At 44.4% G+C, this 21,752-nt stretch overlaps 1 protein-coding gene across 2 annotated transcripts in view; it reads right to left on the bottom strand.

Moving 5' to 3' along the window:
• Nucleotides 1-2,744: 2,744 nt before the first annotated feature.
• Nucleotides 2,745-21,752, bottom strand: part of LOC142743628 (interferon alpha/beta receptor 1-like) — a 75,737-nt gene continuing 56,729 nt past the window's right edge. The window contains exon 11 of one of the 2 annotated variants that reach the window (XM_075854573.1): nt 2,745-2,880. In XM_075854573.1, the coding sequence (XP_075710688.1) occupies nt 2,815-2,880 (66 nt within the window). In that variant the 3' untranslated portion in view covers nt 2,745-2,814. Of the gene's footprint in view, nt 2,881-10,575; nt 12,755-21,752 lie in introns of those variants that run through there. The other variant, XM_075854571.1, reaches the window with a different exon arrangement.

Here is a 21,752-nt window from a genome sequence, read left to right as displayed (position 1 = left end):
GCAAAGAACATTTTTTTTAAATTATTTTCAATTGAATTGATGCGCAAATCGTGCACCGCACACGGATGACTTTAACGCAACCATTGACTTCAGTGGGCGCGTAGGTGTGTAAAAACGCACCAATATAGAACATGCAGTGAGTTTCACGCAGCGGACTCTCGTTGCGTAAAAACTCACGCATGTGTGAACGGCCCCATTGAAATCAATAGGTTCGTGTGCTGTGCGTGATTTCCATGCGCAGTACACGGACGTTATTCACGTTTGTCTGAATGAGCCCTGACTGTCAAATATCAGCATATCATATTTTTAGTTCTATTGAACAGCATTTGTATTATAACACAGAATATCCAATGGGGGGGGGGGGGATGTTATTTTACTATATAAAGTCTATGGGATCAATAAGGTAGAGGACTGCAGCATCCAATATTGGTTGGATGTTCCTTTATATTCTCCATACCGAAACTGCAAGGAGACAAAAAGCTGAAAATCTGATTTTGGAGGATGAGCAGATAGGACTGTGTATTAAGAAAACATATGTACTGATTTAAAGGGACGGTTTCTCCTTATTTTTTTTACCAATTCAAACTTTAAACTAAATCATACATATTGTTGTTTTTACTAAATGTTTTTATTGAAAGTTTTTTCAAATAAAACAACATTAAACAAATTTGCATACTGAAATTGCATGACACTAAGGTCTAGCAAATGGAAGTTCATATCAGCAAAGTCAAATGAGTATCAGGTAACAGAATATTAACTCATTAAGATTTGTATTATAGAAGAATACTAAGAAAGTAGATAAACCAAAAAAGTGTCAGAATGAGAGTAAAGAAAGTGAGAAAGAAGTCATGGGAGAGTGTAGTGAGCATGCTCTGTAACATGTGCAGGGGTCACTGTGCTGGGAGAGGGAGGAGGAGGTGAGCTGCCCTTATCACATGTCGTCAATGGTTTAGTGCCAGGGTCTGAACCATAGTCACATCTCATAAATCGGATTCTGAAAATTTGGTAATGGATTTAGAAAATAGTGCTGATGAGAAAACTGTATTAGGGTATGTGCACACGGCTTATTTTCGGCTGTTTTTCGGGCCGCAAAATGGCGAAAAACGGCCAAAAAATCTGAAGCAGAATACCTCCAAACATCTGCCCATTGATTTCAATGGGAAATACGGCGTTCTGTTCCGACGGGCCTTTTTTTTTACACTGTCGTTTCGAAAAACGGCCGCGTTAAAAAACTCCCGCAAAAAGAAGTGCATGCCACTTCTTGAGCCGTTTTTCATTGACTCTATAGAAAAACAGCTCCAAAAACGGCCATAAAAAACGCAGCGAAAAACGCGAGTTGCTAAAAAAACGGCTGAAAATCAGGAGCTGTTTTCCCTTGAAACAATCTAAACAAAATGCTGGGGAACACTTACTAACCTGGGTTTTACCACAGTGGGATGAGGGTGCGGACGTTATTATTTTGGTAGGGACCAATGCGAGTCCAATGGAGTCTCGCCTAAAAAAAATCTGATGTTTGCCAAGGGTCTCAGGAGCCAGACCCACAGCGATGAGATTGAAGGGGCTGTCTTCGATAAGACAACCCTTTAATCTAATGGCGGACATCCCGGAGTTCTAGATGAAAATGCGATATAACTAGTTAGGGCGGCATATAAAGCCAAGCCTGAGTAAGGAAAATCTCACAGCTTAAGAAGACAAATTTTTGAAAGAAACCAATAAGAGAATTGTGGCCAAAGGAACTGGATCTACTGTATTTTATATGTGATCTTTATTGGATCAATAGGTTTAGTTGGTTGATAATAAAGATCTAGAAACCATAAGGAAGAATGGAATGGGGAGAAATGAACCACCAGCATTGAAAACATTGGGGGTCCAGCAAGAAAAAAAAGGGAGAGGACAATAAGTAACTGGACTCTATCTCAGGGTGTATACAAATACATGAGATGTTGGCCAAACACTTTTTAGCAGACCGCTAACTCCACTTACACCCCCATAAATATACACGCTCGGGTAATTTTTTTCTCAGTGGGGAGAAGCAAATAAGTCACTACCATACACATCTAACTACACCTTAACTCCCGTGACACCAAAGGATCAGGCATGTTGATATCTATCATGCCTGATCCCTTGAGAGGCCCCCATTAGTTCATTGGCCGATCCCGGCACCAATTGAATCTAAACTGGCCATACACATGAGCTAATTGTTGGCCGAATATTCGTTTAGCTGACAGTTATTCGTCCCGACTCCACCATAAACGCCTCATGGGTAAGGGCAATAAGTCGTTTATCTATCACGGGAACAAAGGATCGGGTATGTTGAAATCCAAACATGCCGAAACCTTCTTTCCCCCAAAAGTCAGGACGTTTACCAAACATTTTAGATAATCGACCAATCCAGCCAAAATTAGTGGGTTTGTCTGACCTTTATCTAATATATCCTGTATGGCCTGTGCACTATAGGACTATTGCAGCTTGACCTGCCCCAGATACGTTGTTTCACTCTCCCTACGTATCCCACATGGGTCCTAACTACCTTTTGAGGAGGACTAAATTGGATACAATTGTCCAGGAGTTCTGACCGTGTGAAAATATTTTTGCAATATCACTTAAAGGATCAGTAGTAAATGGTAAGAATTTTTTTGTTTTAATTTCTGACTACCAAAGTGAAGAAAAAAAAAAAAAAATTATTCACAAATAACTTTCGTGAACACCAATGCGGAATTCACAAGAAAAACATTAGAACTCGGCATGCAGAACATGGCATTCTTCCTCATTATGAGAACGGCATTTCCTGTTTTTTCTTGGCACCAGTGTTGTTCACATGAATTGTGCGAGAACATCTGAGAGTTTGCGGTTCACAGAGGAAACTCTGTCTATCACTTTCTGAAAACATAAGAAGTCGGTTCTTATAGGAGCGGTCACAGGGGCGTACAGAGAAATCATAGGGCACTATATGAGACAGATAGACGTGTGTTTGTATGTATTTGAGTGTCTGTACGTCTATCTGAATGCTCTGATAGATTGGAATTTTCCATAATCTGGCACGTCAAGGAGGAGGCCAAATTATTGGAATTTTACTGCAGATTGATAAAGTGAACTTCAGTCTGTAGATTACTGGGCAGATGTTGTGGAGTTGCCGAATCAGACTACACAGTGTCTGTTTGTAGTCTATAACAATGGAGACACATATCCATGCAGTGTACACAAAACGGTAGCATATTTTTAATTACAGGGGTTATGTGGGGACCAAAAATTATTATCAGTGTAGTCACTGCAGTATGTGATAATATAGATTCCGGTCGCACGGATTCTGAGATTTACAGAGTTTTTTAGCGCTGCCAGGAGACCAGAAGTCTAGTTACAAGTAGTACGAGTACATGGAGTACAGCGGGATCGGTCACATGCAACCCTCTTCTCCCACTCTTCACACACTGATAGCAACACCGCAGAAGAAATGCTAGCACAGGCTTCCAGTATCCGTAGTTTCAGTTGCTGCACATCTCGTATCTTCACAGCATAGACAATTGCCTTCAGATGACCCCAAAGATAAAAGTCTAAGGGGGTCAGATCGGGAGGCATTTCTTCTGCGGTGTTCCTATCAGTGTGTGAAGAGTGGGAGAAGAGGGTGGCATTGACAATCCAACACAATGGGCAGCACTTTGAACACATTTTATAAGTGGTCAGAAACTTGTAAATAACTCATGAAAGAATAAAGTAACGTTAAAACCAAGCACACCATTGTTTTTCTTGTGAAATTCTCGATAAGTTTGTGTCACATGACCCTCTTCCCATTGAAAAAACTAAAGTTGGATACAAAATGGCCGACTTCAAAATGTCTGCCATGGTCAACACCCAGCTTGAAAAGTTCCCCCCTCCCATAAACTAATGTGCCACAAACAGGAAGTTAATATCACCAACCATTCCCATTTTATTTAGGTGTATCCATATAAATGGCCCACCCTGTACATTAGATTTTAGCTGCAGTTATGTTTTTAACACTTTAATTGGGAGCTTATGACATCATTCACAAACGGATATCAAGCTTCTTTTCCCCTTCTCTGTGGTCAGCAAATCAAGTTTTGAGCTGAGCAGTTATGTGAGATAGACTGGTTGCTAGGGACACGCTGCCCTAGAGCCTTTTATATAGGTGTAAAGGATCTGCCAGGCACTACGTCTGGGTATACTCCCAGGATTAATCAGTCGACACCTGAGGCCAGACCACTGAGACTGACACCTGCTCCCACCAATCAGGGTGGCAGGCTCAGGAGTGGGAGAGCCTATCGCGGCCTGGTCAGTCAGAGTTAGCTCCGCCCCCTGTCCATTTATACCTGCCGTTTTCTCTTCCTCCTTGCTTGTTATTCTTCTTGGATTCCTGGCCCCACTGCTGCCTTGCTCCAGCCTGCTTCTGCCGTGCTTCTGCCTTGCGTCAGTTCCGTTTATCCTGCGTTGCTCTGCCCCTGGCTTGCTTCTGCTCCGTGCTCCCGTTTGTATACTCCACTACTTCCTGATCCTGACTGGCTCATTCACCGCTCCGTTTCCTCGCGGCGTTCCGTGGGCTACTGTATTCCCTTGCGTGTTCCCTGTTTGTACTCCCTTGCACTTAGACAGCGTAGGGACCGCCGCCAAGTTGTACCCCGTCGCCTAGGGTGGGTCGTTGCAAGTAGGCAGGGACAGGGCGGTGGGTAGATTAGGGCTCACTTGTTCCCTTCACCTCCTTCCTGCCATTACAATAGGGTTGTCAGGCAGTGTGTCCATAGCAACTAGTCTGTCTCACATTACTCAAGGCTGAATTGGCACAGAAGGAAGGACAGAGAGGAAAAAGGAGGCTGGGCAGTAGTCAAACAAGGATTTCCTTCATTGTATAAGTCAAATTTTTGAAGGCCCATACCCCCAAACAATCCGGTTTTCGAAGGCCTGTACCACAAGTAAGACCCCTAAAGAGACAAAGCTTATGATGGCCAAGATCGGGATAACTCCGATCCCAACAATTTAACCCTATCAGGGGGCTCCTTTTGAATAACGATTGCCATCCGGCCTTCTTTTTGCCAGCGTCAGTGTTTGTACACTGGTAGATGGGAGCCTAACAAAGGGCCCCAGGTCCCTGGAACATAAGCCCTAGCAGGCTACCTGTTGATTGTATATAGACAGACAGTAATATAATGTCCGTATGGCATTACATTACATAAAAAATATATATAATAAAAAGACTAATGGGACTAAAAAACTAAATTTAAATTAGGTTTAAAAAAAGATGAAACACATTTATTAAAGGTGTCACATCTTACTCCACAATACTGTGACACATAGCATTACAGGTTACACAATATTTTATTCTGTAGCATTTCCGGGGAACTAAATGTGATGACCAAGTGTCTGTTTCCTGTTTTTGAGTTGTGAATATACTTAATTGTGACATTCATCTTTTTCTTGATTTTGTCAAGGAGGAGGGACGATTCACATCATGCATTTTAAGGGGACACACACATACAAATAGTGCACATAATAGACACAGTCAATTCCATTAGTGAATACAGTGGATAGTTACCATATAATAATGCTGCCATACAGTACACATAGCGGATGCCACTATAGAGTACAGATGTAGCCGTCTATCTTGACTTTTAATGCATTAAATACATAATGATAAGATCCTTTATCTTGACTTTTCAATGGCTTTTGTTGTGTGATATCACGCTGCAGCAAGTTATCAGAGTCAAGATAAAGATGGCTACATCCGTACATATAACTAATGCTGCCATACTGTACACATAACTGATGCCTTCCCACCCTGGTAATGCTAAAAAAAACAAAAATAGAAAAAAAACACCCCCATTTTTCATAACCAGCCAGATACAACATAGCAGCAGCAGGCTTGAATTACCAGGGTGGGAAGGCCCACTGTTTTTGGACTTTCCCAGCCTAAAAATACTGCAGCGAACCCATTACCCAACCATCACTACAGAAGGTCTGATACTGGATCGTTCCCGGCTCTTCCCGATACCCCTGGTGGCAGTGGGTATCGGGGTAATAATGGGGGTTAACTGGCTATTAAGCCCCGCCTTAGTAATGGATGCTGTCTATCAGCCAGTGGCAATTACTTAGGCGGTAGTAATAAAGCTTTAAAAAAATACAAGGACATCCCAAAAATATTTTATTGAAATAAAACCCCCCCACGCAACCCTCTTTATCCATTTTATTGGGAATAAAAAAAAAACGCGGTCATCGAATCCAAAGTAGTCCAACATCCGAACGTGTCAAAAAACACAAACACACCCAAAAAATTGCAAAAGCAATTCTTATACTTCACTTTCCTGGGTCCAGCACTGGAGCCGCAATGTGAGCGAGCTGGGCCATGTATCTAATCCAATCATGTGTGCTACTGTCTGCTGAGCCGCTGTATCTAATCCTATCATGTTGATACGGTCTGCTGAGCTTCTGTATCTAAGCCTATCATGTGTGATACTGTCTGCTGGGCCCTATATCTAATCCTATCATGTGTGATAATGTCTGCTGGGCCCTATATCTAATCCAATCATGTGTGATACGGTCTGCTGAGCCACTGTATCTAATCCTATCCATAACTATATGGTCATAGTGCTATAGATATGCAGCTCCTATATACACATATACACACACACACACACACACTTATTTTTTTGGGGGGTGGCTATATCTATTGGGGCTATTTCCCCAGATTTTTTAAGTCCTTAGTGACGCCCCCGGCTGCTAGCGCTGCATAGTTGCGTCACTTAGGAGACCCAGCAATGCAGCTGAAAGCTGCGGGCCGTCAGCCATGAGAAGAACTTGGTGGGGGGGCCAAGAAAGACTTTTGCATTGGGGCCCATGGGCCTTTAGCTACGCCCCTGCCAAGAAACAGCCAGTGTCCACCCTCATTTCCTTTTGGCCTCTCCTGCTCCCTCTCCTCCTCGCAGTGATGTGACGTGCATTTGCCTCTCTTGGAGGAGCTCCATTTGTGGTGGGCCGCAGCAGCGGGAGTCTTTAGTGCCTGCTAATGTAATCAGCCCTCAACAGCAGTGCCAGTGGAGCCAGGCCATAAGGACAGCCTATGCAGCAGTGACCGGTAGGAAAACTGTGCCATCCTGTCACTGTGTCCCCACCCCCTGCCATTCCACATAGCCCCTGTAATCCTTCCTCCACAGAATGCCTTCCACCTTCTGTGGACCTCTTCCCTACCACCACTAAGCCAATGCCACTTTCTGTGCCTCCATATCCTCAAAGAGCCCCTGCCACCATGTGTCCCTTACACTAACAAATCCTATCCATCTTCTGCCCCCCTGCCTCCCACAGAACCACCACGTTCTGTCCCCCTGTCCCCTACCATCCACACTACTACTACTATCTTCTTTGTTCCGCTTCCCCAACAGAGTCCCTGCTACCTTCTGTCCTCAATGCCCATGCCCCGCACAGTGCCCCTGCCACATTGTCCCCCATTCACTTCCCCCACAGTACCCTTACTACATTCTGTATCCCACTCCCCTTACAGAGCACCTGCCATCTTTTGTATTACATGTCCCTGACCCCCCCCCAGAGTGCCCCTCTACCATAACAGAGCGCCTATCTCCTTCTGCACCCCTGCTCCTACAGAGCTCCCGTCACTTTATACCCCCATGTCCAATGCAGTACCCCTTCCACCTTCTGTGCCCTTCCTCCCCTGAGAAAGCCCTTTCAACCTTTTGTCTTCCATGTCCTTGACCTCCCTCACAGAGCCCTTGCCATATGCTTCTGTCCACTCACCCTCAAACAGAACCCATCTCTTTCTGTATTTTCTGTCCTCTCGCAAGGCCCCTGCGCGCTACCTACTGCAAAAGCTCATTCTACCTTGCATCTGACCCACCTGCAAACTTGTGTTTCCTCTAAATCGCTCCGCACCGCCCATAAGGAGGGGCCCAGACTTCTTTGCAGTATGGGGCCCAAGAATTGCTGTTGGCAGCCCTGCATAACTGATGCCATTATACAGTACATATAACTAATGCTGCCATACTGTACACAACTGATGCCACTATACAGTACATATAACCAATGCTGCCATACTGTACACATAACTGATGCCACTATACAGTACATATAACTAATGCTGCCATACTGTACACAACTGATGCCATTATACAGTACACATAAATAATGTTGCTATATTGTACACATAACGGATACCACTATACAGTACAGTCCATTAATAGTGGCAGCACAGTGGCCCCTATATACAGCAGTACCAGCAGAGTATAGTGGTAGTAATATCTGTGGTGATCAAGGGTAGTAAAGGGAAGTCAATGAGAGCTGTATAAATACATATGCAGCGCTCCCCCTAGTGGCGGCTGACAGCAGACAGGCTATAGCAGAGAAGGAAACAGACGATTAATGAGGGGGCTTGTGATTTTTGCAGCAGATTTTATTTTTTGCAATGCAATTCTACATTGAAATCTGTAACAAAATGTTACATGCAAATTTTGTCACTGATTTTATTTCATACGCTATGTGTGAACCCCGGCCAGGTTTTCCAGCTTTATGCTTATACTCAACTTCATTCTATACTCCAACCATTCTTGGGTCTGAAAATCATTACTGTCCCATCAACATTATTATATTATTACCTCTGAGACCCCCCCCCCCCCCACCTTTCTGGGGAATGGGGGCCTGTGACACGTTGAATAGAAGAAGCCGGGCAGCAATGGCCACAAGGAGAAGCGGGGCAGAGGCAGCCGTACATTTATGTGGCTCTTTCCATTATAAACTATTGGAGTTAGGGAAACAGCTGATCCATAAAGTACTGTTGTCGAAAGGGGTTACATGAGATTAAAAAAAACAAAAAAAAACACGACTGCCCTCTTCCAGAAACAGTGACACTCTTCCCTAGAGGCTGTGATTGTTATTGCATTCACTTGAATGGAGCTGAGCTGCAATACCAGACGCTGCCTAAGGACAAGAGTGGCGCTGCAGCCATGTTTTTCTAATCTCCTACAACACCATTAGGGCTAAACTTGGCAGCGTCTTTGAAGGATTAATATTGACATAATATATTATCACTATCATAACCCAACTAACGTGACCGACCGCTCATAGATCAGGGCCTTTCAAGTAGGAAACATTCACCTTCCTCCTTGTTTTGCAGACACAAATATTGTGGGATGTCTCAATCCGCCCTCTATATTTCATAGCCAGGTAAGGAATGGACATAGAAAATCACACATATTAAAAAGCAAATGGAAGCAATTAAACTTTAAAAATGCACATATATCCAAAACCTATAAATCTAAAATACATATCTTATAATAAAAATTATATATTTTAAAGGGGTATTCCAGCCCTAAGGGTATTTCAACATCTATTGGGGTAATCAATTCTATATCAGTGGGGGTCTGCCTACTGATCGCCAGAACAGAGGTACCCGGTCCCCCTAGCCGATGCTGTGCTCGGCTGTTTCCGTCAGCTCATAGACTTTGAATGGAGCGGAAACCGTGCATGCAAATAATCTTATAGGGGAAAGGTTTGGGTTTTAATCAATGCAGATAATTATTTTGTGGTACTACTTCATCATGATGCTGACGTGGTGACATGGAGGGTGCATTAACCCTTTTAGGACAGGGGGTGTTTTGGGTCTTTATGCCCAGAGCAAAACTTTGTAATGCTTAGCTTTGAATTTTTACTTTTTGTTTCTAAGTCAACCCAAAAATCTTTTGTGTTTTTTTTTTTTTGCATGTCACATCACATAGGACTTTCATATGATTTAAGATTGGAACAGATATCAATACATTTTATAGGGTTTTTTTTATTAGGGAAAAATATGCAGAAAAGGAAAACAAATAGTTTTAACTAATCTTTTCATGATGTTTTAAGGCAGTTCGTTCAATAAATAGTATTTAGCCCAAAAATTCATCGACAAATTGTACATAGCGATGAAATATATGTGTACATTGTTTAACGTATGACGTCGATATAACGCAGAGAACAAAAACTTTACTTTAGCTTTAAACATATCTCCCTTCGCTTTAGATGCAGCCTCTGTATGTAGATGATAATCATCCAAAACACAGAATATGTTTGTTCACTGTTGAATTGCGCATGCCTGTCATTACCGCGCGCTGCTCTCAGAGTGGACAGCATATAGTCAGTAACAGGTTCCCATTTAATCACCAGGTTCACTAGAACAGGGGGTGGGAGGGTTAAAATGATAGCGAATAGGGGTCTTGTGGCTGTAAGACGGGCGACATATGCATTTGCACTGCGGCAACACGTGGTGGCTGCAGTATAAAAAAAAAAAAAAAACGTCCAATTGGAGATGTTTCATCAACCTCCCTGGCTATAATGAGCAGGACAGATCACATTGATAACAGGCGTAGGGATTAGAATTGGTCAGATGTCAACATTACAGGACTGCTCCAGCTTCCGGGTAGACCCACAGGCAAAAACTCACACTGATGTTGGGAACTCGCCTTATGTCAGGTTCTTGGTGCTCGCCCAAAGTCGGACAATCAAATCTGACCTACTCTCACCCCTAGCCCGGTTATCAGTGTTTTCTCCCTCTGCTTGCTTTAGAAGAGATAAAAACTTTATAAAAGTTAACAAGCTTAATTTCTTTTTATTTATTTTTAAGCAGCATTAATTCCAGGGCGCTGTACATATGAAAAAAGGTACATAACATGAGACAATAAAAACAACAAAGTACAATAAATATGAGCTTAATGAATGACAGACTGGTACAGAAGGAGAGAGGACCCTGCCCGCGAGGGCTTACAATCTAAGGAGGACGGGAAATGGGGAAAAAGTAAGTGAGGGTAGAAACAGTGTAGTGGTGGCAGGATTATTGTAGGTTGTAAGCTTATCTGAAGAGGGGGGTTTCCGGTTGCTTTCGAAGGTTTGGATGGTTGGGGAGAATCTGATGTGTTGGAGTAGAGAGTTCCACAATATGGGGGGTTGCATGGGAGAAATCTTGGAGACGCTGATGTGACAAGCATAAGAGAGCAAAGAAGAATGTCTTGTGAGGACCAGAGATTACGGGGACAGGCTGTGGACTACCTTGTATGTGGTTAATATTTTGATCTGAATTTCCCGGGTAATGGGAAGCCAGTGTAGGGATTAGCAGAGGGCTGAGGCAGAGGTGGTACGAGGAGAAAGGTAGAATACCTGGGCGTAGAGTTGAGGGTGAATTGGAGGTAGAAGCGTGTTAGATGGGAGGCCACCAAGAGGGATGTTGCAGTAGTCTAGGCGGGAGATGACGAGGACATACGGTATATAAACAGTTTTGTTGATTCAAGGTCAAGTAAAGAGCAAATTCGAGAAATGTTTTTGAGGTGGAGGCGGCAAGAGGTGTTAAGGGCTTGGAAGATTATCTCGAGGCAGCAGATTTGTGAGCCTGGGGAAAGTGTGCAGCCATTAACTGTGATTGATAGTTCTGGTAAGGTGGTTGAATGAGATGGGGGAAAGGTGAAGAATTCAGTTTTCTCCATGTGGAGTTTAAGGGTATGTTCACACTGAGTTTTTCTGCCTGGGGTCCTTCGATGAACACTTGGTCTGTCCATATAATGTATGTACCTTGATTACGTCACAGGAATTTGATCGCCGCATTCAAGGGTTTAACGGCGGAGATCAGAGGTTTCTTTGATCTCCGCCGTTAGAGCAGGGCTGCAGCATTGTATTGCACCTGACCGTGTGGGCACACTTGCTGTGCCCGCATGATCAGCACATGATGTGTATGCTCATCATGATGTGGTAACGTCCAGCTGCTCATCACGAGAATAGACATCAAGCGTCAGCAACCAGTTAAGTAATTAATCGGCACATCATTTTACACCTAAAACTAGGATAAAAAAATGGACATTCACTTTAGAACCAGACATCATAACTATAAAATATGCTCTGTCATGACTCCTGTGCTTATTCTACTGCCATGGGTAAAGTTCAAATGTAGAGATTCAGTCTATTTCCCATCCAGTATACAAATGAGCGATCTCGAATATCAGTATGACCCGTGGTCATTTGCTTTACGGTGCCGAAACCTGTGTACATGACGGATGGACATATTGCAAGATGTTGATCATTTGTATAAAAAGGGGTCCAGAAGTCCAAAGCTCCAGATTTGCTGTGAGAAATTCTCTTTAAAATAGAGGATAAAAGTGGCATTACAAAAGGTCCCTATATAGTAGCACCAAAGAAAATGTCATAAAATAAATACCATAAAACATATATATGTTGCCCTTCTGTCAAGGAAGTTTTGTATCCAAGTTCCATAGATGTAAACCATGTGGCTGCTTTGGGGCCCTTGGAGAAAGGGGGCCCAGCCCCCATTGGTCCCATCTCCTCTGCAACTGGCTAGTGAGAACCTGTGCAGGACCCCCCCCCCCTCCAGAGGAAAAACTTGCTTAGCAACAAGGGGTTGGAAAATTGGCCCAAGGGTCATGGTTAGGATATGGAGGGTTCCTTCTGTCCTGGCTGGCAAAATTGGCCATCATAATAGGGGGGAAAAAAATAATCTTGCCATGGGGCCCTCTCTGTCTCAGATTATGGCTATAACTTGCCCAATAAATGAAGGTCATTGGGTGTTTGTAACCGTCTCCACTGTGGGTTGACCATCATTTGAATAGTTTCCAGAATCCTGGCTGTTGGCATTGGATGAATTTTTACAATTAATCTGTACCAATTCTTCAGGATCGGAGGTCTGGACAATGTAGCATAGGTCCGTGGTCTCTTCTTCATGCGATAAGAAAGGCTGCTTGATACAAGCCAAGGGCGAATCCCCCAAACCCTGAAGAAACCAAATAAACAAAGTCACTCTTTCAATGCCACATTAAAAAGTTTTCCAGTTTTGAGTATAAAAAGTTTCAAGTTAATGTCCACCCTTCAACACCATTCTATTAAATCTGTGGATTAATCTTCTGACCCCTTCCCGCACCACGGCGGGAAGGGGCGGATGGAGCGGGCTCAAGAGCTGTGTCCGCTCCATTCACAGCAGGTGTCAACTGTAACTTACAGCTGACATCCCGCTGCAATTATAAACTCTGGTATCAATTATAAACTCTGATGCCAGCTATTTAATCCCCCAGATGCCGCATTCAATGCTGACCTCGTAACCTAAGTGGTTTTAAAGAGGGAGGGGGCTCCTTCTGTCGCGGGGTGCTGATGGGTTGCCATGGCAGCCAGGGGCCAAAACAATGGCCCCCAGGTCAGCCATATACAAGAGACCATATCTAAAGCAGCACCTAATAGGCAGCATGTCAGTGATACACTGGCAGGCACAATACACTGCAATACAGAAGTACTGCAGTGTATTATGCTGGCGATTAAAATATAATAGGGTCAAGTTTCATAGTGGGACTAAAAAAAGAATGTAAAAAAGATTAAATAAAGCTTAGAGAAAATTTTTTTTAATTAAATTAAATGTTTCCCCCTTACACAATGTATTGAAATGAAAATAGTAAATTAAACTACATAATTGGAATTTCTGCATGGTGAACGCTCTAAAAGAAAACAAAAAAAAACAATGCTAGAATAGCTGTTTTTTGTTAATTCCACCTCCCAAAAACAGGAATAAAATTAATCAAAATGTGGAATAAAAACAGGAATAAAAAGTAATCAAAATGTGGACCTATCGTTTCAAATGGCTATTCTGAATAAGCTGTTGTGTGTGTAGATGAAGAATGACACCATTTCTGGGCATTTTTTAACAGCTTTCCCCTCTTCAGGCGCTCTCTAATTCTCAGTTTTCCCTGAGCTAGTTGGTAGAGCCTTACTGCCATCTCATATTCTGTACACTGCACACATAGAGATAAGCGAGCAGGATACTCCTCTTCTATCTATCACATATAGTGTAATTTATATTCACCGTAAATGCTCTTTCCTTTAGTCCTAGCAGCAGCACCCATGGGGATATTCTATCCTAGAATATAGGACAGGTGGTATCAATTTACTTGAATTAATTGGCTACCCTATAAGAGCTAGCCTCACAGCTGGTCACATCGTGTATTTATAACAGTAAAAAAAAATAAAGCACACACCAACCCAAGGTCTGCTGAATCGAACATAGATATTTTATTGAGGGGGGGGGGGGGGGACTGCTAGGACTAAAGGAAAGAGAATTTACGGTGAGTAGAAATTACAGTCCTCAGCAGAAGCAGCACCCATGGGGATGTAGCACGTAACCATTTTAGGGAGGGTCTTTTTGAATTGCGGACATAATGACTGCTTGACCATAAGCCGTTTCTCCATCTCTTCTGATGTCTAGCTTATAATGTTTTACAAACGTATGTGGAGAGGTCCCCGAGGCTGTTCTGCAAATCTGATCGATTGGAATGCAGTTTTTCTCTGCCCATGACGTGGATACGGCTCTAGTAGAGTGAGCTTTCAGGCTATGTGGAGTTTGTAAGCCAGCCTGCGTGTAGCCGATAGTAATCACCTCCCTTATCCATCTGGACAGGGATGATTTGCCACTTATTCTGGCCTTGAAATGACAGGAAAAGATGATCGGACTTCCTAAATTCCTTGGTTCGATGAATATATGTTTTTAAGGCTCTATTGGCATCTAATGAGTGCAGTTTCCATTCTTCTGATGATGGCTCTGGACAGAAAATGGGTAACTCAATCTGTTGGTTAATGTTCTGGAATGAGGGAACTTTTGGGGTAAAATAAGGTAATGTCCTCATCAGGACACGGTCCTGCAGAAAAAGTAGATACGGTTCGGCTGACCCAAGAGCCTGTATGCCACTGAGCCTCTAGGCTTTTATAGCAACTAGAAAACAGACTTTTAGTGATAGATACTTTAATGTCAACGACTGTAAGGGTTCAAACGGGGGTTCGCAAACGTGGTTGAGCACCAAACATAAATCCCACTTAGGGACAGGATCCGTCACCGTAGGTCTGATCTTCTGGACTGCTTTTACGAATCTCTGAATGAGGGTGTTAAGGATCTGCCAGGCACAGCTTCTGTATCCACGCCCATAGGTAATCAGTCTGCACCTGCTTCTATGTCTGTGAGACTGACTCCATCTTCCACCACTCAGGATGGCAGGCTTAGGAGTGGGAGAGCCTATCACAGCCTGGCCAGACGGAGCTAGCTCCCGCCCTCTGTCTATTTATACCTGCCTTTCCTGTTCCTCCTTGCTTGTGATTCTTCTCTGTTGGTTTCCTGGCCCTGCTGCAGCTTCTTGAACTACTTGTCCCTGCTTCGTATTGACCCTGGCTTACGGACTACTCTTCTGCTCTGCGTTTGGTACCTCGTTCACTCCTGGTTTGACTCGGCTTGTTCACTACTCTCCTGCTCTACGTTTGGCACCTCGTACTCTCCTGGCTTGACTCGGCTCGTTTACTACTCTTGTTGCTCTCGGTGCTGCCGTGGGCAACTGCCCCGTTTCCCTTTGTTCTGTGTTTCCTTGTCTGTCGTGCACTTATTGAGTGTAGGGACCGTCGCCCAGTTGTACCCCGTCGCCTAGGGCGGGTCGTTGCAAGTAGGCAGGGACTGAGTGGCGGGTAGATTAGGGCTCACTTGTCTGTTTCCCTATCCCTGTCATTACATAATCACAAGCCCATATACCTACTCTACCCTGGTCCCTCACACCACTATGGACCCCCTTGAGACCCTGGTTCAGCAAATGCAAGGTCTCTCCCTACAGGTCCAGGCCCTGGCTCAGAGGGTTAACCAGCCTGATGCTACCATGGTAGTACCCCTCACCTCACCTCTTGAACCCCACCTCAAGTTGCCTGACCGGTTCTCAGGGGACCGGAAGACTTTTCTCTCCTTTCGGGAGAGTTTTAGGCTCTATTTTCGTTTAAAGCCCCACTCCTCAGGTTCTGAGAGCCAACGGGTGGGTATAATTATGTCCCGGCTCCAGGAAGGGCCCCAAGAATGGGCCTTCTCCTTGGCTCCTGACGCCCCTGAACTTTCCTCCGTTGATCTTTTCATTTCTGCTCTCGGACTCATTTATGACGAGACTGACAGGACTGCCTTTGCCGAGAGTCAGCTGGTGACCTTACGTCAGGGTAAGAGACCTGTTGAGGAGTATTGCTCTGACTTTAGGAAGTGGTGCGTAGCTTCTCGGTGGAATGACCCTGCCTTAAGGTGCCAGTTTAGGTTGGGTCTGTCGAACGCCCTGAAAGACCTGCTAGTTAGCTATCCCTCTTCTGACTCCCTAGACCAGGTTATGGCTTTAGCGGTACGACTTGACCGACGTCTCAGGGAACGACAACGTGAACGTTTATGTGTTTTCTCCTCTGACTCCCCCATGATGCCTCCCGAGGTTCCGTTGCTTCGTTCTTCCACGGAAGACTCGGAGGTACCTATGCAACTCGGGGCCTCCGTGTCCCCCCAACAGCGTAGAGAGTTCCGCAGGAAGAATGGTCTCTGCTTCTATTATGGGGACGACAAGCATCAAGTGAACACCTGTCCTAGGCGTAAGAATAAGCAGCCGGAAAACTTCCGCGCCTAAGTGATCATCGGGGAGGTCACTTGGCCGCACAGGTATTTCCCGTAAATATGAAACGTAATAAAATCTTGCTTCCCTTTCAGGTCTCTTTTGGTGGTAGGTCTGCTACCGGCAGTGCCTTCGTGGATTCAGGGTCGTCTGCTAATATCATGTCTGTGGAATTTGCTATGTCTCTAGCTATGCCTTTGATTGATTTGCCTAAACCTGTCCCGGTAGTGGGTATCGACTCCACTCCTCTTGCTAATGGTTATTTTACACAGCAGACCCCTGTTTTTGAACTCCTTGTTGGCTCCATGCATTTGGAGCAGTGCTCTGTACTGTTGATGCAGGGATTATCGTCCGATTTGGTTTTAGGCCTTCCCTGGTTGCAGTTGCATAATCCCACGTTTGACTGGAATACTGGGGATCTTACCAAATGGGGTAATGAATGCTTGACGTCATGTTTTTCTGTTAATTCTATTTCTCCCCCTGAGGAGGTGAACACGCTACCTGAGTTTGTTCAGGACTTCGCTGATGTTTTCTCTAAGGAGGCCTCCGAAGTGTTACCTCCTCATAGAGAATACGATTGCGCTATCGATTTGGTACCAGGAGCTAAGCTCCCTAAGGGTAGGATATTTAATCTCTCTTGTCCCGAACATGAAGCCATGAGAGAGTATATCCAGGAATGCCTGGCCAAGGGTTACATTTGCCCCTCTACTTCTCCGGTAGGTGCTGGCTTCTTCTTCGTAGGGAAGAAGGATGGTTGTCTTAGGCCATGCATTGACTACCGTAACTTGAATAAGGTCACTGTAAGGAACCAGTGTCCCCTTCCTTTGATTCCTGATCTCTTTAATCAGGTTCAGGGGGCCCAATGGTTCTCTAAGTTTGATCTACGGGGGGCGTATAACCTTATCCGCATCAAAGAGGGGGATGAGTGGAAGACTGCGTTTAACACGCCCGAAGGTCATTTCGAATACCTCGTCATGCCCTTTGGGTTGTGTAATGCTCCCGCAGTCTTCCAGAATTTCATAAATGAGATTTTAAGAGATTACCTGGGGGTATTTCTTGTAGTGTACCTTGATGACATACTTGTGTTTTCCAAGGACTGGTCCTCCCACATTGAGCATGTCAGGAAGGTGCTCCAGGTCCTTCGGGAAAACAAACTGTTTGCGAAGACCGAAAAATGTGTGTTTGGGGTGCAGGAGATCCCATTTTTGGGTCAAATCCTCACTCCTCATGAATTCCGCATGGACCCCGCCAAGGTCCAGGCTGTGGCGGAATGGGTCCAACCTGCCTCCCTGAAGGCGTTACATTGTTTCTTGGGGTTCGCTAATTATTACAGGAGATTTATTGCTAACTTCTCAGTCATCGCTAAGCCTCTTACGGACCTCACTCGCAAGGGTGCTGATCTCCTCCGCTGGCCTCCTGAGGCTGTCCAGGCATTTGAGGTCCTTAAGAAGTGCTTTATCTCGGCCCCGGTGTTGGTTCAGCCCAACCAAATGGAGCCATTTATCGTGGAGGTTGACGCAACCGAGGTGGGAGTGGGGGCTGTCTTGTCCCAGGGTACCAGGTCCCTCACCCATCTCCGTCCCTGTGCCTACTTCTCCAGGAAGTTTTCGCCCACTGAGAGTAACTATGATATTGGCAACCGCGAACTCTTAGCCATTAAATGGGCATTTGAAGAGTGGTGCCACTTCCTGGAGGGGGCTAGGCACCGGGTAACGGTCCTTACCGACCACAAGAATCTGGTTTTCCTAGAATCGGCCCGGAGGCTAAACCCGAGACAAGTTTGATGGGCGTTATTTTTTACCAGATTCAAATTTTTGGGTTACCTATAGGGCTGGGTCTAAAAATATTAAGGCTGATGTAGCTTCATGGCCAGCCCTCCTTCGGAGGAAGATCCTGCTTGTATTTTGCCTCCAGGTATAATCATTTCCTCTTTGCACCATCTCAGAAATGCCAACCTAATCCTGCCATAGGTTTTGTTGGTAGCAGCCCCTTTAGATTGTAAGATGGTGTTGATGACTGTGTCCGACAGTCCTGAGTTGGCTAAAAGAGAGCGATCAACCTCCATGCTGTTAATTGGAGACGGTATAGATGTGGACAATAGCAATTGCCCTGTGACAGCAGGGATGGAATCTGAGGTAGAACCCAGAAGTTTCCCTTGCTCATTGACACGAGTCGAGAGAACCATACTCTCTTTGGCCAGTTTGGGCAGATGGCAAGTATCGAGACCTGTTCCCGTTTGATTTTCAGTAAGATATTTGGGATCATAGGGATGGGCGGGAATATGTACACCAGGTGGAACTTCCATGGTATGGATAGAGCGTCTATGACCCATGGCCTGTCTGCACTGAACAGGAAGCAAAATAGGTCCACCTTCATGTTTTCTCGTGTGGCCATCAGGTACAGTTGAGGTTGACCCCAGTATCTGGTTGTAAATTTGTTGGTTTAGAGACCATTCTCCTGGTAGTGGAAGGTCGCGGTTCAGCCTGTCCGCTATAGTTTTGATAGCGGTTCAAGTAAGACATTGTAGTTGTATTGTCTGAGCAAATTCTGCTCGCTTCACCCTGAACAGCTTGGTGAAAATATGTAAGGGCTTTCATGACTGCTCGCATCTCTCTGCGATTTGAAGATAAAATTCTCTCGGACAGAGACCAGGTGCTCTTCATTATTTGTCCTGCCATATGCGCTCCCCAACCTGAGTCGGATGCGTCTGTCGATATGTCGACCCATGACTGTGGGGCAAAGGACCTGCCTTTTTTAAATGAAACCACCATCTTAGGGAGGCTCTCGTGTCTCTGGAAATGGTCACGGTGTTGTCCAGAGTCGCTAGGTCTCGGTTCCAAACCAGCAGGATTTCCTGTTGCAGGGGTCGCATGTGCCATTTTGCCCACTCGATAGCCTCGCTGGCCGATGTCATCAGGCCCAGTACTTTCATAATCAGACGAATTGATACTAGACTGATCTGGCAGAGATACCGTGCGGCCTCCTGTATACGACACAGTTTTCCTGGTGGAAGGTAAATCATCCTCTGTTGAGTATTCAAGAGAAACCCCAGGAACTGTTATTCTTGTGGCAGCGGAATATGGGATTTTTCCCAGTTGATAAGCCATCCCAATGCTTGAATTTCTGACATCACTACATGTAGATTGGTATTGTGGGTTTCCGCTGAATTTGCTTTTATTAGCCAGACGTCCAGATAGGGTATTATGGTGATCCCTTATTTCCTGAGACTGGCTACTACTGCGACCGTGACCTTGGTGAACACGTAGGGGCCCGACGATATCCCGAAAGGCAGAGATGTGAACTGCAGATGTATCAATTCTCTCTGTATCCAGATAGCAATTCTCAGGAATTTCTTGTATCTTGGATGAATTGGTATGTGGAGGTACGCATCTTTTAGATGTATCAGGACGGGAAGATCTTTTTCGTCCAGTAGAGAGAGTACGGAACGAATCGTATCCATGCAGAATTTTACCTAGCGTATAAATCTGTTTAGGTATCGGAGATCTATTATTGTTTTCCATTTTCCCTGGTTTGGGGACTAAGAACACTCTTGAATTGACTCTTGTCTGGACTTCCGCAATCGGAACCTTTTCTAGAACTTTCATGTCTACGAATTCTAGAATAGCCTTTTCTAGGAGAGATTGTTTTGTTTTGGCGAATTTTGAAGTGGGAAGGAATTTGTCTGGGGGGTACGACATGAATTATATTTTGTAGCCAGTTTTTATTATGTCTAACACCCAACGGTCTTTTATAGATTCTTCCCATCTGGGGTAGAAAAAAGACAAATCTTCCTCCCACTGGTAGTTCTCAGTGGAAGACTTACGCCCGGCTAACAGAAGGTAAATTATCTAGAGAGCTTTAACTTTTTGTTCTTTAGAGACCTAGAATGAAAAAAAACCACTTACACATGGACCCATGCGCAAGTGGTACAACAACAAACAGAATTTGAATAGCATTTAGATAAGTGAAGATATACTTCCCAACCCTGCAGACACCACCTGTCCTTTCGAGGAAAGGACAGAAAGAAACCACGATGTGACCACTGTAAGACTAGCTCTTATAAGGTAGCCAATTAATTCAAGTAAATTGATACCACCTGTCCTATCTTCTAGGAGGATAGAATATCCCCATGGGTGCTGCTGCTGAGGACGTCAAGGAAATAGAAGCTACAGCATGGGGAACATCATACAGCAGTAATGAGCAGTGTAGCTGTAGATCCAGCACTGGGGTGAGATGTAACACTTACTAGATGAAGCAGCATCTCTGTGTGTCTCTCTGCATCTCTTTAAAGAGGCTCTGTCAGCACATTATAAGTGCCCTATCTCCTACATAAGGAGATCGGCGCTATAATATAGGTGACAGTAATGCTTTTTATTTAAAAAAAACTATCTGTTTTCACCACTTTATTAGCGATTTTAGATTTATGCTAATGAGATGCTTAATGCCCAAGTGGGCGTGTTTTTACTTTAGACCAAGTGGGCGTTGTACAGAGGAGTGTATGACGCTGACCAATCAGCGTTATGCACTCCTCTCCATTCATTTAGTCAGCGCATAGGGATCCTTTCAGATCTCTATGTGCTGTCTTATACTAACACATTAACGATACTGAAGTGTTTAGACAGTGAATAGACATAGCTTACTACTCTGTGGTAGTTACAGCAGAGGAAGTGTAATCTCGTTGTAACCTGTCATCTACTGTGTAATCTCGAGAGATTACGCTTCCTCTGCTGTAACTACCATAGACAGAGTAACGAAGTGCAGAGATTGTGAGTAGACATCCCGTGGAATGTCTATTCACGGTTTCAACACTTCAGTATCGTTAATGTGTTAGTATAAGACAGCACATAGCGATCTAAAAGGATCCCTATGCGCTGACTAAATGAATGGAGAGGAGGGCATAACGCTGATTGGTCAGCGTCATACACTCCGCTGTACAACGCCCACTTGGTCTAAAGTAAAAACACGCCCACTTGGGCATTAAGCATCTCATTAGCATAAATCTAAAATCGCTAATAAAGTGGTGAAAACAGATCGTTTTTTTAAATAAAAAGCATTACTGTCACCTACATTATAGCGCCGATCACATTATGTAGGAGACAGGACACTTATAATGTGGTGACAGAGCCTCTTTAAAGAGGCTCTGTCACCAGATTTTGCAACCTCTATCTGCTATTGCAGCAGATCGGCGCTGCAATGTAGATTACAGTAACGTTTTTATTTTTAAAAAACGAGCATTTTTGGCCAAGTTATGACCATTTTTGTATTTATGCAAATGAGGCTTGCAAAAGTACAACTGGGCGTGTTTACAGTAAAAGTCCAAGTGGGCGTGTATTATGTGCG

The sequence above is a fragment of the Rhinoderma darwinii genome, chromosome 2 (assembly GCF_050947455.1).
Source record: "Rhinoderma darwinii isolate aRhiDar2 chromosome 2, aRhiDar2.hap1, whole genome shotgun sequence".
Lineage (NCBI taxonomy): Eukaryota > Metazoa > Chordata > Amphibia > Anura > Rhinodermatidae > Rhinoderma > Rhinoderma darwinii.
This window is presented reverse-complemented; position numbering and strand designations above follow the sequence as displayed.